Below are 18,793 nucleotides of genomic sequence, written 5' to 3'. Positions count from 1 at the left end.
GTGGATGTCACACTTACTGTCGCACAAAAAGAAAAGCAACCTTTTCTTCCTCAAGTCTTCTTCATTAATACTACCTGAATACTTATGCCATACAATGATACCTCAAATTTCAGCCAGAGGTCCGGAGGAAGTGACTCCACATGATCGTAACCTCTTGGTTTTTTATGCAGAGCTTTCAACATCTTTGTGACATTCACCAGCTGATAAGAAAAAGAAATTGCTTTTTAAAAGTGATACAAGAGACAGTTTATATTTCCTTTTGGCATAGCTGTCAGCCTCATAGGAAAAATCTTGAGAAAATACAGTGGATGTATCAGAAGTACCAAAGATAGCTAATGGGGGAGGATACAGTAAATGTTTGAATATTTCCAAGAAAATTAGGCTTGAAAAAAGGAGACTCCCGCCTAATGCGGAAGAGTTGACAGCTATGTCATGGGGTCATTTCCATTGCATTTATGTTTCCACTAACAAAACCAGTGGACACCTGTACTTGCGGGGAACTTCTCAAACCGCAATTATTACTATTGCTCAAAAACTCAAGCTTTATTTCCATTCCTGTGGGCTGTACTTGTCATTTAAAAAAAAATTGGAACGTGATATGTCCTTTGTGCAAAAACGTGTATCACAGTATTTAATGGGCGCATGGACATATGCAACATGTCTAAAATTGTTGATCATATCCTGTTGTAAAATACTTTTATTTGGCCAAGGACAAGAAGGTGGTGGAACCGCTCTTTGCTTGCTCCATACGCAAATATGTAGTGCATATTTGCATGATTCATGCTTCCTTATGATTAATTACCTCACTGCGAGATGTAGCAAAGTCATACTCAAATGGAAATAATACATGGGTATCCCGAGATGATACTATCCTGAGAGAGAAAGGAAAAAGCCTATGTAAATGGGTAAGTAATAAAAAAATGCTGGGTAGTGGGGGGCATAACAAACAAACAAACAAACAAACAATGTTTTAGTGACAATTAATTGAATCAGCAGTAAAGAAAACAGTGGTTAAACATGGATTGGAATTCAACACGTGAGTGCTTAGTAAAGTGACCTTGAGCCATCCGCTATGATCATGTCATTGCTGCAGGTGAACTCATGCAAAGTATTATTTTAAGATAAGCCTACATTATTACTTACCATGCATGATTTGTTGAAGTCTCAAGGCTTTTGAACTGCTGTCTGGTATGAGCCAGTGCATCTGCTACTTTATTCAGTGATACATCCTGAAAAATAGCAAAAAAGATACTTTAATGTTTTGAAGGGCATTTGAGAGGTGAAAAGTGATGATTAGTACCTCAAACATGAAGATTGGCTGGTCATCAAACAGCACAGATGCTGTGGTCATTGTTACCAAGACACTGTCATCTTGAACATCTAATGTTGATCTTGATACTTCAACGCCAAAGCTAAGAAACAAAGAGAATAAAATATAAAATGTTTTTTCAGATATGTATCTCATCCTGATAACATCTACACAAATTCTAACCCCATTTTGTGTTTCCCAACGCACCCTGTCTAAATGATTGAATTTTTTGAAAAATTATACCTCACCATCTTCACAGATGGCTGTGTCTGTCCTTAAGAGACATGGATCGAGGACGTGGATGTTTAGCCTATGGAGCCCAAGAACTGTGTTCCATACTGTAGCAATTACTGCTCATTAAATTTATTTCTGATGAAAATGTTGGTGCTACAGTAGTTCAATTGTTTGGAACAACAGTAAACGCCAAACAAACACATCATTTTTTTTTGTCTGCTTGGCTTGCCCTAGCAGTCATCATTGTTCATGCTAATAGTGCTGATAGTGATGTACATACCTTGTTGAAGGAGATGTCTTCATACAAAGTTTGAATGATGCTAGCTCACACAAAAGAGCCCTTGTTTTAGATGAGCCTGATGGCTTCGGCACAGAGTTAGATGATGAAGAACGAACTAATTCTATAAGCCAAATTACAACATTAGTAAAACAGACTGCCTCATGGTGTGTCTTCACTTTTCTTGCAACCAGCAGTCTAAACAAGAAATAGAATCTCTCTCTCTGGCCTAACTCTCACTTTTGTCTTAATGAAATGAGTAAATGATTCATCCTTATTGGATGCTGTTAATGTTACGTAATGCAAGGGGGTCATGACCTTCTTAGACCAAATAGAATGCCTAAATAAACGAGCTGTATTACCTTTAAAAGTTTTTGCATCTTCAGTTAATTCCTGGATTCTGTCATTTAGGGCCATGTGGAATGTCGGGTTCCACTCCACTTCAACATCACTGACTGATACTGAGAGGGGTTGCTAACAGTGGAAATGCATAGTTAAAATAAACTAAAAACAGCATTCTCTATAAATACATAATCCCTAGAATGTCAGTATCTGGCATACCTTGTTTTTATCCATAGAGAGACTCAGGAAGGGAACACTTAGGCAATGGCCTTCCAACTCGGCTGACTGCAGACATCGATATGGTGCCTGAAACATTTGCCAAGAAATTATTTAATTGCATCCAATATTCTGCTAGCAGGGTAGATGATAGATTCACTATCACCACTGCAAACTGCAAACATCAGGCCCAACTGCATTGCCAATAAATCAAGAACACATTCAAGCCTTAAAAAGCCCTCTTTACCCTCCTTAAATGAAAATTCTAAAATATAATAAAAAATTATGAATAGCTCAAATCTACTTGATTCTCTGCCACTATGACATAACCTTTTTTTTAACTTTGGTCCCCCCTTAAGATGGTGTCCTCTTCCTTCGAGAAATCTTGGATATGCCTTTTTTTAGGAATGCTGAGGATATACCCACATCTCTGCCCACTTGTAATCCTGACCCAAGTCTTATAACCAGCAATACTACATAATACATATTTTACATATGAAGTACCTTCTGTAAGCCAATCATCCTTGCGACCTTGACCCCACAAATGTCAATGTGTGTAGCAGCACCTGTGTGTGTCGCTATAGTAACCATATCACTGCGCATGACAAATGAATCGATTCCATCCAATTGTGTTCCCAAGTAAAAAACATTGATGGCACTGATCCGGAGCTCTGTATGAATCATCACTTGAGAAAGAGACATACAAGAAAATTTTTGAGAAAATGCTTAGCATTATTTTCTATATGATTACAATGATGCTATGTGTATTATAAACCTCCCAATCACATAGTCAAATTTGGATGCAGTGGTCTTCTACACCTCTGTGACGGAGTCACTATTATATCAATTAGTTGAACTGTCTAGAACAATGTTTACGTGCAGGCTCTCAAGCTTGGAACATTGCAGAAATTAATATGTGCTTTTATAACATGCTATAATTGGATTTGTTTACTAAAAATCATTGTTTTCTGTTTGCTAGAATATTTTAGAACCATGACTCAGCAGTTTATGATAACGAAATGGATAATGTAATGCTTCTATTTTTAGTAGCAATACTTATGTAGTAGTTAGGTATACCCAAGAGTATATAAGGAGTTCGCTCATCTAGGGGGGAAGTTGTGAAATAGTACGATGGCTATGCTTATCTAGAGGAAATCTGAGACCGGATAACAGAATACTGTAACGCCTTCGTGGAAAGAAGTCTGGAAAGAAGTCTGCTGTGTACTAGATTGCGTTGGAGCGTAGTCGTTCTAGTCCATGACAACCTCCCTCCAAACCCAAACAGACACACCACCATCAGGACAACTTCCTAGCTACATGCTTGAGCCAAGTTGAGAACTTGTTGGTATCCTACTGTGCATTTAAGGAAAGCACAAAAGAAAAGCATTGAAAAAATTATGTTTCCACTGCTTTGAGGAAGACTAACCATTGGGAGGCTTTCCTGTTCCACCTTCTTCTTGGTCCTTTTGTCGTTGCAAACCATGTGGGACAAATCTGCTTGTGACCTGTACCAGAGTTCTGCACACCTGATGAGACCATTCCAAACACAGGCAACTAGCTTCCAACTGTGACATTACATGAAGGGAGTCCTTTTCTGAAGGGTCTTGCTCTGTGTTGAACTGTTTGAAGAAATTGGGTGTGTTTTTCAAAGATAAAGTAAAGGACAGAGGAAGCAATAACTATGACTATTCATCCCTATAAAAAAACAACTACAACATCAAAAAAGCAAAAACAACCGCATTCTTTTAACGACAGGGTTTTCAATCACTTTCTTGTTAACAGCAAAGGAAGTAACAGCAAAGAAGCCAGAAACAACTAAAAAAATGTGATGTTGTAATAGGTAAACAATGTACAACAACCATAAAAAAAGGCAAAGTTATCACACATAAACACTATGTCCAAACAACAGCTACAGATGCTACAAGACACAATATTATTGCACAAGAACATGATATTATGTCCAAACCTTGATGCTGCAGCTGCCAAGAGCTAGTACCCGCCCCCACACATGCCGATGAGTGCTTGGTAGTAATCCAGGATTGTCTGTCAGAGTGTAAGACACTGACTGGACATCACTTCTGGTCTCTGATGTACTCTTTACAGCATCAACATAGACATATGCATTCTCAAGTCGCATAGTAACACTGGCGGACTGGGCCTTCTCGCTATCTAAAATTGAAAGAGAAACAGGACTTCATTTGGTAATCAAACTATCCTGTTAAAATTGCTTTAAAAATAATAACTGATGTTGAAGAGAACCCATTCAAAAGTCAACCCTAGAGACAAACCTTGCGCCAACAGTGCAACATGTTTTCTTATAATACATGTTGTATTGCAACAGTTTGAACATGCAGGTAGTAATCATTTTGGGGCCCTCACACAGAGAATGTTTTCAGATACAGTACCCTCAACTCAAATTAAATTGGACAAAACCCTCAACTCAAATTAAATTGGCCAAAACAATGTTTGTATGAAAAAAATAGGGCTTTCAGTCCCTTTTAATTTGCCACTAACCCCCCCCCCACACACACACACACACCGAAAAATGATTTCCAATTCCCTTAATTTTTTTTCTGGAATTAGCAAAATTATGTTCCTGAACATTATTGGATTTTAAAAGGCACACAGATAACAATGCTACAGTTTTCAAAAAGGAGATTAATTTTCTTATTACATGTATTATGGTATTTATTATAATTACTACAGTGAAACAGTGCATGTTCAAATACATAGATTAGCAAGTGAAATCTTCTATGCGGTAGGTATTTACGACCCACCTTTGTTTGGCAATGTGCCACCAATAGAGCATGTTGCAAGCACAGCACGGAATAGAGGTTGATTTGTCCTGGATGGAGCTTTAAGGTAAAGACTAGTGGAGCAATCTACCATTTCTATGTCCACACTCACAGGGGAGCTTAGGTGCAGCTGCGGCAAACTAGGAACAAGAGGAAAGGGAAATCATTCAAAGGTTGTCATAGCAAAAAGCAAATCAGGGATTGGGAAACTGATACACGTTAATATCCAGTTCTTCCAATTTGCTATTCAGAGCTGTGTAGATCAGTGGTGTATGTGCCAACCATTGGTACGGCCTGTTCACATTTCCAAAATACTCAAGAATTGTTGGGCCTTAAAATTCATTTGATATCTTTTAACTTTTTACTGGCTTACCATTTACTTTACAATCAAAAACTATCACTGAATGACCATCGTACATATACCTTTCCACATATATTTTCATTGACATTCAGTGGACATACCTTTTCACTGGCTGGCCACCTCCTCTTGGAGGTGAGACATTCTTCCTTCGTGACTTGAAGTATTCCAGCCAGTAGATGCACTCCTCATGAACATAATTATTATGGAAAGACTCAATGGACAGAGAAGAAACCATCTGCATCTGATCATCTCTCTTAGATAGCTATAAGGGAAGACATGCTGTTACATTATAAATACTAAAATTGGGAGGGGGGATACAGGGCCGGGCGAGACCCCTTTACATAGTATTTCAGAATATAGAAGCTGTTGCTTTTTTTCTGTTTTTAATCTTTATAAAATTTGGGGAGGGAGGAGGAAAAACCATGCTCTAGAAAGGGACAGGATAAAGGAGAGGCAAAGGGTAGGTACATAGCAGTGGGAGCAGAAAAGAAAACAGATTGTTGAATATGTGGAACAAACGGTGAGAAGCAAAGGGCAACAAGGAAAAATTATAATAAGTAAAATAAGTGAAAGGAAAAGGTGTTACATACCTTTAAGCAAAATCGTAGTCTATTTAAAGTACAAAGTTTGCATGGCTCTGTCCCAGACAATGTTACCCCTATGGACAAACAAAACCACCACATAAAGACTAAGCAGAAGAACATGGTTTATATTTTTCAGTTGATAAATAATGTAGAAACATTAAGAAAATATTGAGGGCACACCCAAGTTCCTCCTGGGGAGACAGACAGAGATTTCCTTATAATTTTTTTTAAAACTAAGGAGGGGGGGGGAGCATGTACTGTACTGCCAGTGCCCCACCCCTTGCAAATGCCCTGATGGCATTTACCCAGAGGAAGGTGCAGGGGATGCATACATCCCCTTGACCTCCTATTCTTATGAAAACTTGCTGATGCATACATTCCTTCTCACCCCCTCCCCTCAAATCCTGTATGGTAGTCTTGGTTGTATTACTTTATGCACCATACAGTACCTGATACACCAACGTTCAAGTCACAATTAGATACAAGGTCACTATGACCTTTGGAGAATGTGGTGATGATACGACCAAGCTCCGCTGTCAGTTTTCTGAAAATGCAGACAAAAAGGAAGACCAGATTGAAAAAATCCTATGGCCAAACAAACCTCGATAAGTGTTGATATTTTACAAGTAAAACTGTGTCCAGGTGACCACACTAATTTAGCCCCCCATCCCCACTTCTCTGCTGTTTTCAAACTCATAAGTACCTGACAGCCAGCTTTCTGGCATACATGGATGTACATTATAACTATAATTAATTACTTGCGTTATGTTCATTTTGTTTATAAAGTACCTTTTCTCCTGGTTTAATAATGTAATGCTTGAGGTTTCAAGAACAACTTCTACATGCTGGAGAATAACAAAAATTAATTCTTGAGGTCCTGATATATATCCAATTTATGGCATGATCTGATCTTTTTTTACCTTTGGCGCCTTTAAGACCTTTGCCAAAAGCATCTGAAGATCTTGTCTGTCTCCAGAAACATCGTTATTCTCTGAATAGAAAGAATCCAAGATGGTTGAAGTCTTCAGGTCCATCAAAAATATGAAAAAATCCTTTTTCCTTATAATCATAATGCAGTCCCACACATACAGTACATATAGTAACTAATTTGTTAATAAGAAAAATATCAGGAGGACATTTTAAACACTATATGGGTTGCTTGTACATATTCTCCAATTTTATAATGTATGTAAACACACATTTCCTCCCATTATAAAGTATGTACAGCTGGTCCTACCTTCCGCGGGCACTGTATCTGGAACTTTGACTTTAGCAGCCTGACTTGTCAAAAGTGCTGCAAATAGACCCATGGGAAAAATACTTTTTAACACTCGCAGTAACCCTGAGTTTAAACCAACAAACTAAAATGCTAAAAGGGTCCAGCATTTTACTCTTGCAAAGCTGTCAAAGTAGAATATGAAGTAATGCAACATTTCCTAGATTACAAATAGTCTTAATTCTGCATTCTGTGGGTCTATTATGTCGACCAAGAGAACTCACTGGAAATATCATGATTGGATTTGCCTGGATATGGAGGACTTCAAGAAGAGATTGTCATAAAAATACTAAACAAAACAAGGCAAACATGAAATTTAACCTTTTCGCAATTTTGACTGAATCCAAGACTGATACTTGTTCCTTATTTTCTTGTGTTGCAAACAAGATTGTTATCATAGTACAAGGTTCTCATATAATTTGTTTACATTACAAACAAGTTTCCCAGCTGCTCTAGTAGGATGGGCGCTATGGAGAGGGGGGGGTGACTGTAAATCATACAGGGTCAGTAGAGTAGGCTAAGATTACAATGGATACATGAGAAAGGTGGATTGGTTACGCTGCTAGCTATTATTTCCCTTACCATCACTTAACAGCAAGCCAACAGTTTTAAGTCTGACTTGAATCACCTATAATTATAATAATATTTAAAAAATGATCAAACAGGAGCTAAATCTAAATGAGGAATCTGATGGAGCCAATAAAAATGTGCTTATTACAGGGCTTCTGGAATTACGAGCTTGTGCGGAAGCGCGTAATTTGGCTTTTTCCATGTAATCCACAAATTTTCGCGTAATCCCGCCTAATTTGGCTAAATTTTGAAAGACAAAACATTTTAGTGCACAGCTGATGTGTTCTTTTAGGGTTCTTACCTCTATTTCTCGTAAAAAAGAGATATATTTTTTCTTCGAACTGAATTTCGAAAACAAATAAAACGACTAGGCGTTCTTTGCTAAACCGCGAAGGCCTAGGACTGATAATAAAATACCTTTTTTAATTGGCTGGTGGCTAAAGCCAATGAAAACTTGCCTAAGATATTTTCACGCAAAAAAAATAACCTTTTCAAGTTATTTCGTGCTTTTCTTCGGTACAAAAGGTAGTTTGGGCGTAACAGTTGATATTCCGTGTAATTAGCGCGTAATTCAGTAAAGAATCCAGCAAATTTTTGATTTCTAAAGAAAAATGTATTGCAAAATCCCGCGTAATTTAGCGCATAATAATTGATTTTCCGCGTAATTTAGCAAAAAAATCCCGCGTAAATTTGAGTTTTTTTCTGCGTAATTACAGAAGCCCTGTTATTAACAGAGTGTTTGTTCTTGTCTAGGTCGGTTTGCCCTTTGGTTAGCTTTGTTTGCTCTTTGGTTGAACCCTGTTCAAATAATGTTGCAATTGAAAAAAATAGCCTTCTTCATAAAAAGGTTGTAAGTTCAAAAGAACTTGTCAATGAAATTTTAACTGTTTAGCAGTTTTCTGCATTTCCTGTTGACATTTTTTGAAGGGTTGACTCTGCTTAATAATTTGAAAGGTCAATCAAGCAAAGAAGGGGCTGATTACGAACACTATAGAAATAATTCCAGGTGCTTGCTTCGCTTGCTCAAATACTAGGTGTTTGCTGCGTGGCAGTATTTCTGAGGTTCTGCTAGCGCTGAACACCTGTGTGCTGGCTATTTTCAGAAAGAATAATATACATACTGCTGTGCTTAGGTCTCCTAATGGCTGGAAACTTGCTTCCACATCAGCAGCAACTGAGATTTCTGCTAGATGCTCCACACCGTCAGCTTTAGGCTTGTTAGTGTATCAACAATGGAATTTACAAATTAGAATGGCCTAGCATTTCACAACACCAACAACAGGAAACGGGTTACTAGGCAAACAAGTACTTAGGCAATCGTCCACTAGACAGTCTCCCTGAGTTGTCAGGCAATTGTTTGTCCAGTGACTTTGGATGGGTGCCTAACAATTTTCATTAAAAAAGACAGTCTTCAAGTAAAGGGAAAGCACATAGGACAAACATACAGATCTATTTTCCACAGAAACCTGATAGGCAAGCCTTACTCACAAGATGGTAAAATTGTAATATGAATCTTGTGATTTCTTTTCAGAAGAATGTGAAAAGTGATGCTTTACTTTACCTTGCTAAGCTGTGCAACTGCTTTAGGAATAGTCAGAGTTGACTGTAAGCTGTTAAAAGATTAACGATAAAATCACATGTATGGTCATGAGATGGGTAAGGAGCCATGGGATAGCCCAGTGCGGGATGCGGTCGCACTCTAACGGTGTACCAAAACTTTTACAGTATTTTATAGTCTTCTGCTGTGCTTAATAGTCCCTGCTGTTTTTACAGAACTAAGGTTTAGTTCTCTTAAGGTTAAAAATCGCTTTGACCACACCCAATGTGTTAGCTCTTAGAGGTAAGTATTGCTGTTGACCACACCATGCAATGCAACATACCTTGCATCAACAGAATTGGCAAGTATTTCCAAGCCATTGTCAAGATGGCACTTGACAATCTGGCCATTAGTCACTTGAAGAACAACTTCAATACGAGAAACTGACACTGCAACATACTGAAATTAAATGTGTTCTATCTCAGTTAATGTACAACAGATTTGAGTTGATTTGATTTGAATAGATGGCTTGCTTTAGTGTTTTTCACAATTTTGATGCTAGGCCGTGTTTTCACTTCCCCCATTTATACTCATGAGGGTGCATAATGGTGGTCAATTTCAAAGACAGTGAAGTGCACCTTTATCACATCATGTTATAATACTGTAGTAATATAGGACACAGCTGTTTTTGTTTGTGAAGGGGGGGGGGGGGGACTCCTAATAATCCTAAAGATCCCCCTTGATTTTTCAGTTCACTTCTTTGGTGATTGTAGATTTTTTTAAAGTTGGGGATGGTTGTTCAGCTCCTAGATTTCTAGGGTCCCCCTGAAAACCTTAATCCCAGTGGTATGTAAGAGACACATGGCAGAACAACACTGCCATCTAGACCTGAAGTACGCCAGTAGTCCAGTCAATCCATAAATTTTTTATGGCCCAGGTGGAACTTATTGCAATAGAATTTCTGTCAGCGGATTTTTAACAAGTGATACAACCTAGTTAACATACTAAAAGTCCCCAAAAATCCATTTGGTGGAACATCTTGAAATATGAGATTTTTCCATTTTGTAGCAAAACCACAGGGTGCATTGTTAAAACGCGCTGTCAATCAGTACATTTAAAAGGTCAAAGTTGATTAAAGACAATGTTTGGATATCAAAACAAAGCAAATTTCCCCTGTGTAATATCTTTTTTCCAATATTTCTGTATTCCAAAAACCACAGGTTACCCATGCCGAAAACCTGAAAAAATTGAAAATACAAGTCTGAATCAGAAGTCATTAGTCAAAAGTCATTAGCCAAAACTGATTAAAGACAAAATTTTAGTATTGATATAAAGCAACTTGTCCATGTTTTATTTCTATTTCGAATATTTTCTCCACAAATGTATTTCTGCATTCTTCACACTGGCGTCAGTGACTGAAATTTGTCTAGAAAACAAACTTATATATGACAGCAGCTCAGTAGGTAGCCTATTCAAAGCATGTAATACCGCAGTAATCAGGAAGACTTTTGTAATTTCTTGAGGTTTTACACCAGCCTAGAGAAAGCTAGTTACACTTCTAATGAAACTGACCGTCTAGCTCTAGCTTGATTAGTCCAGAATTGCGACAAGTCTGACCCTTACTCTCCACATGTCGCACTACAGTCTAGACCATTCTTCTTGCAGATTCATCTTCTGGTGCTGCAATCCGATTTGCATTTGTATCGAATTATAACCATCAGCGGAATTTCGAAATTTCAGTCTGAACAGACTTACCTCCAACAAACGGATCGCTGCTAGAATGCATTTATGCAAATGCATAAATGCAAATGCGTAAATTGGATTGCATTTGTTTTCTTTAGGCTGGTTTTAAACCTCAAGAAAACACAAAAGTGTTACTGATTACTAGAATAGTCTTCAATAGCTTTATTAGACAACATAGATGCCCAATGGGGTCATATGTAAACGGGCACGGGGCCCATGAAGGACGTACCCCAAGGCAAAAAAATTGAAAATAAAATGAATATATTTAAAAACTTATTGTGGTGGCAGCCACAGTTTCGTGCGATGGACCATGTACAGAGAAAGTCTATGTTGAATACATTGGCAAGTAGGGCCTGATAATGGTTCTTTAGGAAATATTTGAGTGCGAGTAGGCCAGAAAACTTATTGAAAAGTTACACACTAGATTCTATGGTTTACAATACGATTAAAACAATTGATTTAAACGTAGTTGTTCTGCAAAGCGCCCGAGATAAAGTTGGGTTCAGGTTACGAGTATGATTATGATTTACAAAAGTGACAAAAGGTTGAACATTCAGGTTGGTCATTTCGAAGTTACACTAGTTAGTTACACTAAATAAAGATTAGGTCTTTCACCTCTCAGTAGTAGACCAAGGGTAGTAGATTGAGTTTTAGAAGCCGCTCTTCATAACCCAAGTCCCCGATCTTGGATCTTAGAATCCAGCGGGTGGCTCGCCTTTTAACATAGCTGCGACTTGACAAGGGACAGGTATAGAGTACGCCTGACCCTGTAGTCTTTAATAAGGACACATGTCCTCTTGAGCAGACCAAGCATTCTGTTGGCCTTGGACACCACAAATAGAAGGTGGGTGTCCTATGTGAGATTGCTTGATATTGTGCGCCCAAGATCTTTTTCAATGTTGATGCGCTGAAGAGATGTGGCGCCAAGCTGATAGTCCACCAGTGTGGGCGATTTCTTCCGTGAGACTGTCATGACTTAATTAACACTTGGTAGTGTTAAACTTTATATTTGTTTCGTCGCTCCACTTGTTAGACTTGACAGAGCTTCACAGTCCTTCATCGAAGAGATTCTTGGTTATAGCTTTGTTTCGTCTTCCCTGCTAGCAGAGGCCTCTTTTCTCTGTATTTCGCTGGGCTGGAGTTCGCGAGGAAAAGATACCTCTGCCATGGGTCGCAAGTTCGTTTGATCAAACCGCCGTCCACGATTGTGGATGTGAGATCCAGAGAGCATGCTCCGTTAATTAATTACTGGCCACTATTTGAGCCCACAATGATTAGCGCATGCATAAAGAGTATATCCGCTGTGGGATAATAAGCCTGCATTTGAAACGGCGTCCTCAGTAGAAATATCACGCGACGAATTATAAGAGTAGCCATTCAATGCCTTATCTTCATTCAGAATTTTCTCTCTTTTAACTAACGAGTTAATCTTCCGTTTACAGGTTTTGCAGCATCTTCTTCTGGAATTAGCTGATCTAAGTTTACCAAAAATTTTTGTAACATTTTCTTAGAGTCCAACTGTGCGATATTTACATTGAAGAAACTTGCCTGCCCAGATGTCTTGAAATTTATCCCACTCGTCTTTGATGCATTTGCTGTTCAATCTTTTTAGTGACGTTTTAGGTGATTGATATTGAACAGTTGTTTTCTTTTTTCGAAGAGGAGAACTAACCGGAGTTTGATTCATAATTTGCGACTAAACCCATGCAAAGCATATTAGCGTATTGACAGCTTTCGCGCGATGGTATGGGTTTTGGCACGTCAAGCGCAGTCATTTAGAAACGCACACGCATGCACAATGAAAACAGTTTTGACCCATGGCAGAGGTCTCTTTTCCCTGCGAACGCAAGCACAGCGAAATACAGAGAAAAGAGGCCTCTGCTAGCAGGGAATGTTTCGTCTGAGTATATAGTGGTTATCTGTGGCGTCTGGCAGATCGTTGCTGTAGGTCCTAAATAGAAGGGGGCCTACTATGCTTCCTGATGGGCCCCAGAAGTCACTGGGAAGTGACGAGAGGGCACACCTTCTATAACAACCCTAGCTACTGAGTTGCTGTCACATGTAAGTTTGTTTTCTATACGAATTTCAGTCACTGGCACCAGAATGCAGAAATAGATTTGTGGAGAAAATATTTAAAATAGAAATGAAACATGGACAAGTTGCTTTATATAGATACTATAATTTGTGTCTTTAGTAATTTTTGTCCAATAACCTTTGCAATTTTCTGATTCTAACTTGTACTTTCAAATTTATTTATTGTTTTCGACGCGGGTACCCTGTGGTTTTTGGAATACAGAATTATTGGAAAAAGATATAAAACAGGGGGAATTTGCTTCGTTTCGATATCCAAACTGGGTCTTGAAACAACTTTGATCAATGGTCTTTTAAATGTACTGATTAAGACATGTATTGTATTATTTTTCCGTTTTAGCGACACGGGTACCCTGTGGTTTTGCTCCGAAATGGAAAAATCCCATATTTTGGGATGTTCCACCAATGGGATTTTGGGGGACTTTTAGTATATTAACAAGGTTGTATCACTTGTTCCAAATCCGTTGAGAGAAATTCTATTGCAATTAGTTCCACCTGAAACCACAGATTGACTGGACTACAGCAACAAACAGCTCCAAGAGGTCAAAGAAATTTATTAGCATTGTACACCACTTAAGCTGTGTAAAAATGTTGTTTCTGTCCCCATGAATCTAAACTACCTGCTTACCTTGCAAAAGGTCTGGAGAAAGCTTGATATTGTATCTTTATGTGTCATAACTAAAATAATTAAAAAAAATAGTTACTAAAAATAGTTACTTATGTGGATTAAGTGTAACATAATTTCATTTTGTAGCATATCTAATATGATTCTATGTATGGCAACAATGTGGTAACATGCGTAAATGTATCATCTACATATAACTAACCAAAATTGCTTTGTGAATTTGAGGGTGTCCTCCTGGAAGGTTGGTTTTCTCTTCTCTCAACACTCAATAGAACATTTTCCAGAAATATGGTAAATAATTTCCTGCAATTGAAAATATAATGTAAACAATACTACAAGCCTTTAAATCCTCGATAACTAAGCCTAAAATCTACTTACTTGGAATTTGGAAGATCCCATTTTGTATGCAAAGCTACTCTTTCGATTTCCTGTAAAAAAAGACAAGATGGATCAGCAACCAAATGAGATTGTGCTTTAGCACTAGTAACAAGTTGAGCATGTGGAGCAGAGAGGGGTGGGATGGATAAAGAAGTTTATATATAATGTCAGGTCTAGCAGAAAACAAACAAAGGAACTGAGAAATGCCTTCCTGCACCATCACCCGACAAAAGGTAACAGTGGCGTGAGTGTTAATTGTTGCACAATCTTTTTCTTCAAATTTGATCTATGACTAGTTATTCTTTAACTCATGATTCCTATGGGGATCCCCTTAATGGCCAAGTTCTCCTCTAGACAAGAGAGGGAGGGGCTTATTTATTATTTGATATATTTGGATTTCTGGTAGCCCAAAGGTGTGGGGGGGATCAGCTGGTTAGGTTGATAATTAACATTGCATAGCTCTCAACCCAACTTGGACAGAAATCTTGTGAAATCGGGACAAAACACAGTAAATATGTGAAAAAACCCAAGAGAGCCAATGCGGGTGAATACATAATTTGCATTTTCATTGTTTTTGTTTGCATTTTCATTGTATTTATTGGGTCGTTCCATAAAAATCAAGGCACGAAGTCCAGTTGGCCTTGTATCCTATATTTGCTCCATACAGAGAATGTATGAACATTCTCACAAAAATTAGGCTTGTGATGAGATCCAAAATCTTGTGACACCAGCCTAATGCGGGTGAGTTGACAGCTATGAGATTGAGTATAGGAAAGTAGGTTTTATGATTATGTTCACGATGGTCATGTTCACAATGATCATAGACAAACGTGTCTCCATTTTTGTTTGTTTTATACTCACGATAGTTCTGCCGCCTTTTAGTTTGACCTTGATTCCTTTGATAGTGAGAAATCCAAAACTCTCTACTCTTAGATCCAGACGGCAAGCATATCGGGCAACTAGTTGGACTATCCATGCGAAAAGCCTGGAACGAAAAAAAACATCCGTAAGGTTAGAAATTCAAGCATATGCAGTGTACTGAAATGTTATGGAATCATGTTCTCATTCATCTGATTGCTTAATTTATCTTCAGTACTATTAAAGCTATTTTCCTTACTATTTGGCATTTTAGTTCTTAGCCAAAAAATGATAACGGTATGCATACCTGCCAAGGAATACAGCGCATAAAATAACGATCACAGCAACGGTCGCAAAGTAAACGAAAACCATAGTGAAATCTCCGTGTTTTGGTTTGGCTGAAATTTATCCGCCATATTTTGGTGCGCGCTATAGATAGACGCACGCTCGAATGGGAAATACTGCTGACCGTATGTGCAACGAACTAAAAAAAAAGCGCGAATACTTGCTTTTCGTTTTGTTTGGTTTGTTGCTTTTTTTGCAACAGTATGTAATTAGTTTTTGGAATACTTTATCGGAATATTTTACACGAAACATAATATCGTCAGGCGCCAAGGAAAAGTAATTACCAACCTTTACCATATGGACTGCACACCCTCCCCTCCCCCCATCAACCAATGTTTGGTGCGACCTGATCTGAGGGGTCTAATTTTGTCGCCGTGAGGGAAGGGGTGGAGTTTTGTTGCGCGCAAGAGTGGTTTAGTTTGCTGCCAAATCTCACACTGTTTTAGACAATCAGAGGGTGTGTATGTTTGGGCTTTATACAAGGGCTCCTAGTAAAAAAAAAATGCTATGTAAACTGCCCCCACTTTTCTGAGCAGATGTGTGTGTGTGTGTTTTTATCATGAATGTGTGACTTACGGTATCAAGCATTATGGGTAATTCAGACTTTCAGGATTTAGCTTGAACATGACCCTACATTCTTTTATTTCTCAAAAATAACAACAATATATAATAAGAATATATCAAATCATAAAAAAAACATATAAAAATACAATAATTAGTTTGTCCCTGCAAAATTTCATTACAATATTAGAAAAAATCTCAATATGACAATATTCTCAGTACAGCAATTAAAAATATGTGCACCAAGGGTAAAATCTATCTCTTGCTAAATTAAATCTATCCCTTGGCATACAGTTACATCATCAAGGTTCCACTGTAAAAATATCAGGGGCGTAGCCAGGGGGTGGCCTAGGGCCCCCCCTTTTAACAGACAAAAATACAGTAAATGTATGAGAAAGCATCTAAAATACATTAGAAAATGCCTTGAAAGTCCCTTTTGGGCCCCCTCCCATTAAAAATCCTGGCTACACCGCTGAATATGGAAATGAAATGATTGATTGATTATATAAGAATAAGAAAACACTATAGTAATGAGTATACAGTCTACTTTCAATTATAAATATAACGAATGCAATAGCTGATTGATTGTTTCATTGGAACCGTTTCATTGTGTTTGTTGATTGATTGAGAAATTGCGACTACCAGAAACCTGCACCCCCTACATAAAATGTCAACCAAGATTTCCACCAGTAATAGCGAACCACTTCCTGACGCAGCCCTGTAGCTTGCCATTTGTAGCACAAAATGTATCAGACTCTTGCAGCTCGCCACCCATCAAGTCAATGAGTCGCTTGGCTTCAGGGTTTCCTCCTACGGGACTAAGCATACAAATGCGAGGCGCGACCTCTTGAGATCCACTATCAAGGATAGCTTCAACAATGGAAATCAATAGAACAGCAGCAACATCTATAGAATCTGCATAGAGTGGGCCGACTACATAGCCATATTCCTTGTTGTAGGCTTCTCTTGTTGCAAGGTAGCCAACAATACTACCCCCACTATCTGAAGCCATTCTTGCGAGACCATTGCATGAGCGAATGAAATATTTTAGAAAATCTTTGCGCTCATGCCCAAAAACTTTAGTGTCGTAATTAATAATTACATCATTTTTTGATTCATCAACAGTTTCAGCGTGATACGAAGATGTTGTAAATTCGCGTTTTAAAGTTTGGAGCAACGCGACCTTGACTTCGACGTCGTAACCGTTCAATCTCCAGAGAGGTTCAAAGCCAAGTCTCTTGTAATTTGGAACCATTGCATCAACAGAACACAGCGCCATGCTTGGCGGAGGTGAAGCTGCCTTCATAGCAGTATTGAATAGCTGCTTCCCATAGCCGTTTCCGCGGTATTCTGGATCGATGATAAACGTACTTACAAAGCAATAAGACTCGCCATACTTCAAGAACACCACAGAACCTATCGGTTTACCGTTCAGTTCACCTACAAACACGGACGTGGGATCGATTAAGAGTAGGCATTCACAGGTATTGGAGCACACTCTCCACTTTTCGCCATCGATAAGACGTAAAATATAGCTCAAAAGGCCGCTTTCGTCTGGACGAACGGACCGAACTTGAAGCATGGCGAAGTTGACCTGGTTGACTTTTCTTCTTTCTACCACTGATTATTAGACAACACACAGGGAGCCCAACCGGTTTCCGCGTCTATTCCATGTTTATAATTTTTTATTTTGGGAGTTCGACATTGATGTAAAGAAGTAATTGGGTTTTTAATGTAAAAAAAATTGTGAACATAATCGTACACAAATTGACTCTGTTTATCATCTTACCAGGTGCGGTGGAGTGGGGTCCCATAAATGGGGGAGGGGGGGTGAAAATTGGGGGGGAAAGGTGGATAGTGGTTTCAGAGGGAGGGGTGGTTGGTGGTTTCAGGCGGAAGGGGTCGGTGATGGTTTTTATGCACGGGGTTTTAAACTGTTCAAAAAATTTGTTGTCGGTTGCATATATACCGCTTGAAACCTGTTGGTTTAGAAAAGAAACCTTCATACTTATATAAAGAAACATCCGCTCAGAAATAGCATCAAAATGGGGGGGGGGGGGAGCTGGCGCCCACCCCCCCCCCCTGATCCTCCCCTTCCGCCGCCCCTGCTTACAATAACTTTTTGTTAGATTATCAAACTCATCAAAACGACAGACAACCCAAGACTACAACACAATTCGCGGCGCTTCAAACTCACTATATGATTTGTCCGGGAGAGTCCGAAACTAAATATTACTTTTTTTACAATTGTAAATCTCCTCATACATTCTTCACGGAACACTGCCAGTAGCCTTGGTGTGGGCTGTGATAAAAAGACATTCGAAGAATTTTAAGTCGTAATTTTTTAGTCGTAAACATGGTTCACATTAGCGATACTAACCACAAAGGCGTGCGCTGTTTTATGTACTTATGTTTGTGTACATACGTGACATGACAAAACATCGACATAGGACAAGGACATAACGACACATATAAACAAAAACATGTTTTTTTTTATTATCGTCCTCTTATCACTCGTTAGTCGTAAAAATGACGACCGGAGCCATGTTGGGTCAGTTTGCACACCGGCCTAACTTTTGCCCCGCACTCCACCGCTGGACCAGCAATGCTGACAGGTGCTGGCGCAGTTTGCACGGGGCTTTAGAGCCCTGCTACTGTAACTCGGGAACCCTGAAAGATGTTGGAAAAAAA

The 18,793-nt window shown here is 38.7% G+C and overlaps 2 protein-coding genes across 2 annotated transcripts in view; both read right to left on the bottom strand.

Moving 5' to 3' along the window:
* Window positions 1–15,636, bottom strand: part of LOC5513682 (protein KIAA0100) — a 59,238-nt gene extending 43,602 nt beyond the window's left edge. The window contains exons 1-26 of the mRNA XM_048726196.1: window positions 15,504–15,636; window positions 15,200–15,323; window positions 14,339–14,388; window positions 14,163–14,263; window positions 13,964–14,013; window positions 9,845–9,960; window positions 9,526–9,574; window positions 9,086–9,178; window positions 7,977–8,022; window positions 7,356–7,412; window positions 7,039–7,109; window positions 6,908–6,963; window positions 6,568–6,662; window positions 6,125–6,192; window positions 5,636–5,796; window positions 5,156–5,313; window positions 4,345–4,547; window positions 3,805–3,997; window positions 2,883–3,064; window positions 2,382–2,468; window positions 2,183–2,294; window positions 1,824–1,944; window positions 1,301–1,412; window positions 1,144–1,229; window positions 803–872; window positions 102–200 (exon numbers count right to left, since the gene is read on the bottom strand). Coding sequence (XP_048582153.1) covers window positions 102–200; window positions 803–872; window positions 1,144–1,229; window positions 1,301–1,412; window positions 1,824–1,944; window positions 2,183–2,294; window positions 2,382–2,468; window positions 2,883–3,064; window positions 3,805–3,997; window positions 4,345–4,547; window positions 5,156–5,313; window positions 5,636–5,796; window positions 6,125–6,192; window positions 6,568–6,662; window positions 6,908–6,963; window positions 7,039–7,109; window positions 7,356–7,412; window positions 7,977–8,022; window positions 9,086–9,178; window positions 9,526–9,574; window positions 9,845–9,960; window positions 13,964–14,013; window positions 14,163–14,263; window positions 14,339–14,388; window positions 15,200–15,323; window positions 15,504–15,568 — 2,625 coding nt within the window. The 5' untranslated portion in view covers window positions 15,569–15,636. The remainder of the gene's footprint in view (window positions 1–101; window positions 201–802; window positions 873–1,143; window positions 1,230–1,300; window positions 1,413–1,823; window positions 1,945–2,182; window positions 2,295–2,381; window positions 2,469–2,882; window positions 3,065–3,804; window positions 3,998–4,344; window positions 4,548–5,155; window positions 5,314–5,635; window positions 5,797–6,124; window positions 6,193–6,567; window positions 6,663–6,907; window positions 6,964–7,038; window positions 7,110–7,355; window positions 7,413–7,976; window positions 8,023–9,085; window positions 9,179–9,525; window positions 9,575–9,844; window positions 9,961–13,963; window positions 14,014–14,162; window positions 14,264–14,338; window positions 14,389–15,199; window positions 15,324–15,503) is intronic.
* Window positions 15,637–16,166: 530 nt separating this feature from the next.
* LOC5513691 (uncharacterized protein F36G3.2) lies at window positions 16,167–17,744 on the bottom strand. The gene has a single exon (XM_001633920.3). The coding sequence runs from the start codon at window positions 17,682–17,684 to the stop codon at window positions 16,773–16,775; it is 912 nt and encodes a 303-aa protein (XP_001633970.1). The 5' UTR covers window positions 17,685–17,744; the 3' UTR covers window positions 16,167–16,772.
* Between the last annotated feature and the right edge of the window lie 1,049 nt (window positions 17,745–18,793).

The sequence above is a fragment of the Nematostella vectensis genome, chromosome 4, assembly GCF_932526225.1.
Source record: "Nematostella vectensis chromosome 4, jaNemVect1.1, whole genome shotgun sequence".
NCBI classification, from domain to species: Eukaryota; Metazoa; Cnidaria; class Anthozoa; order Actiniaria; family Edwardsiidae; genus Nematostella; species Nematostella vectensis.
This window is presented reverse-complemented; position numbering and strand designations above follow the sequence as displayed.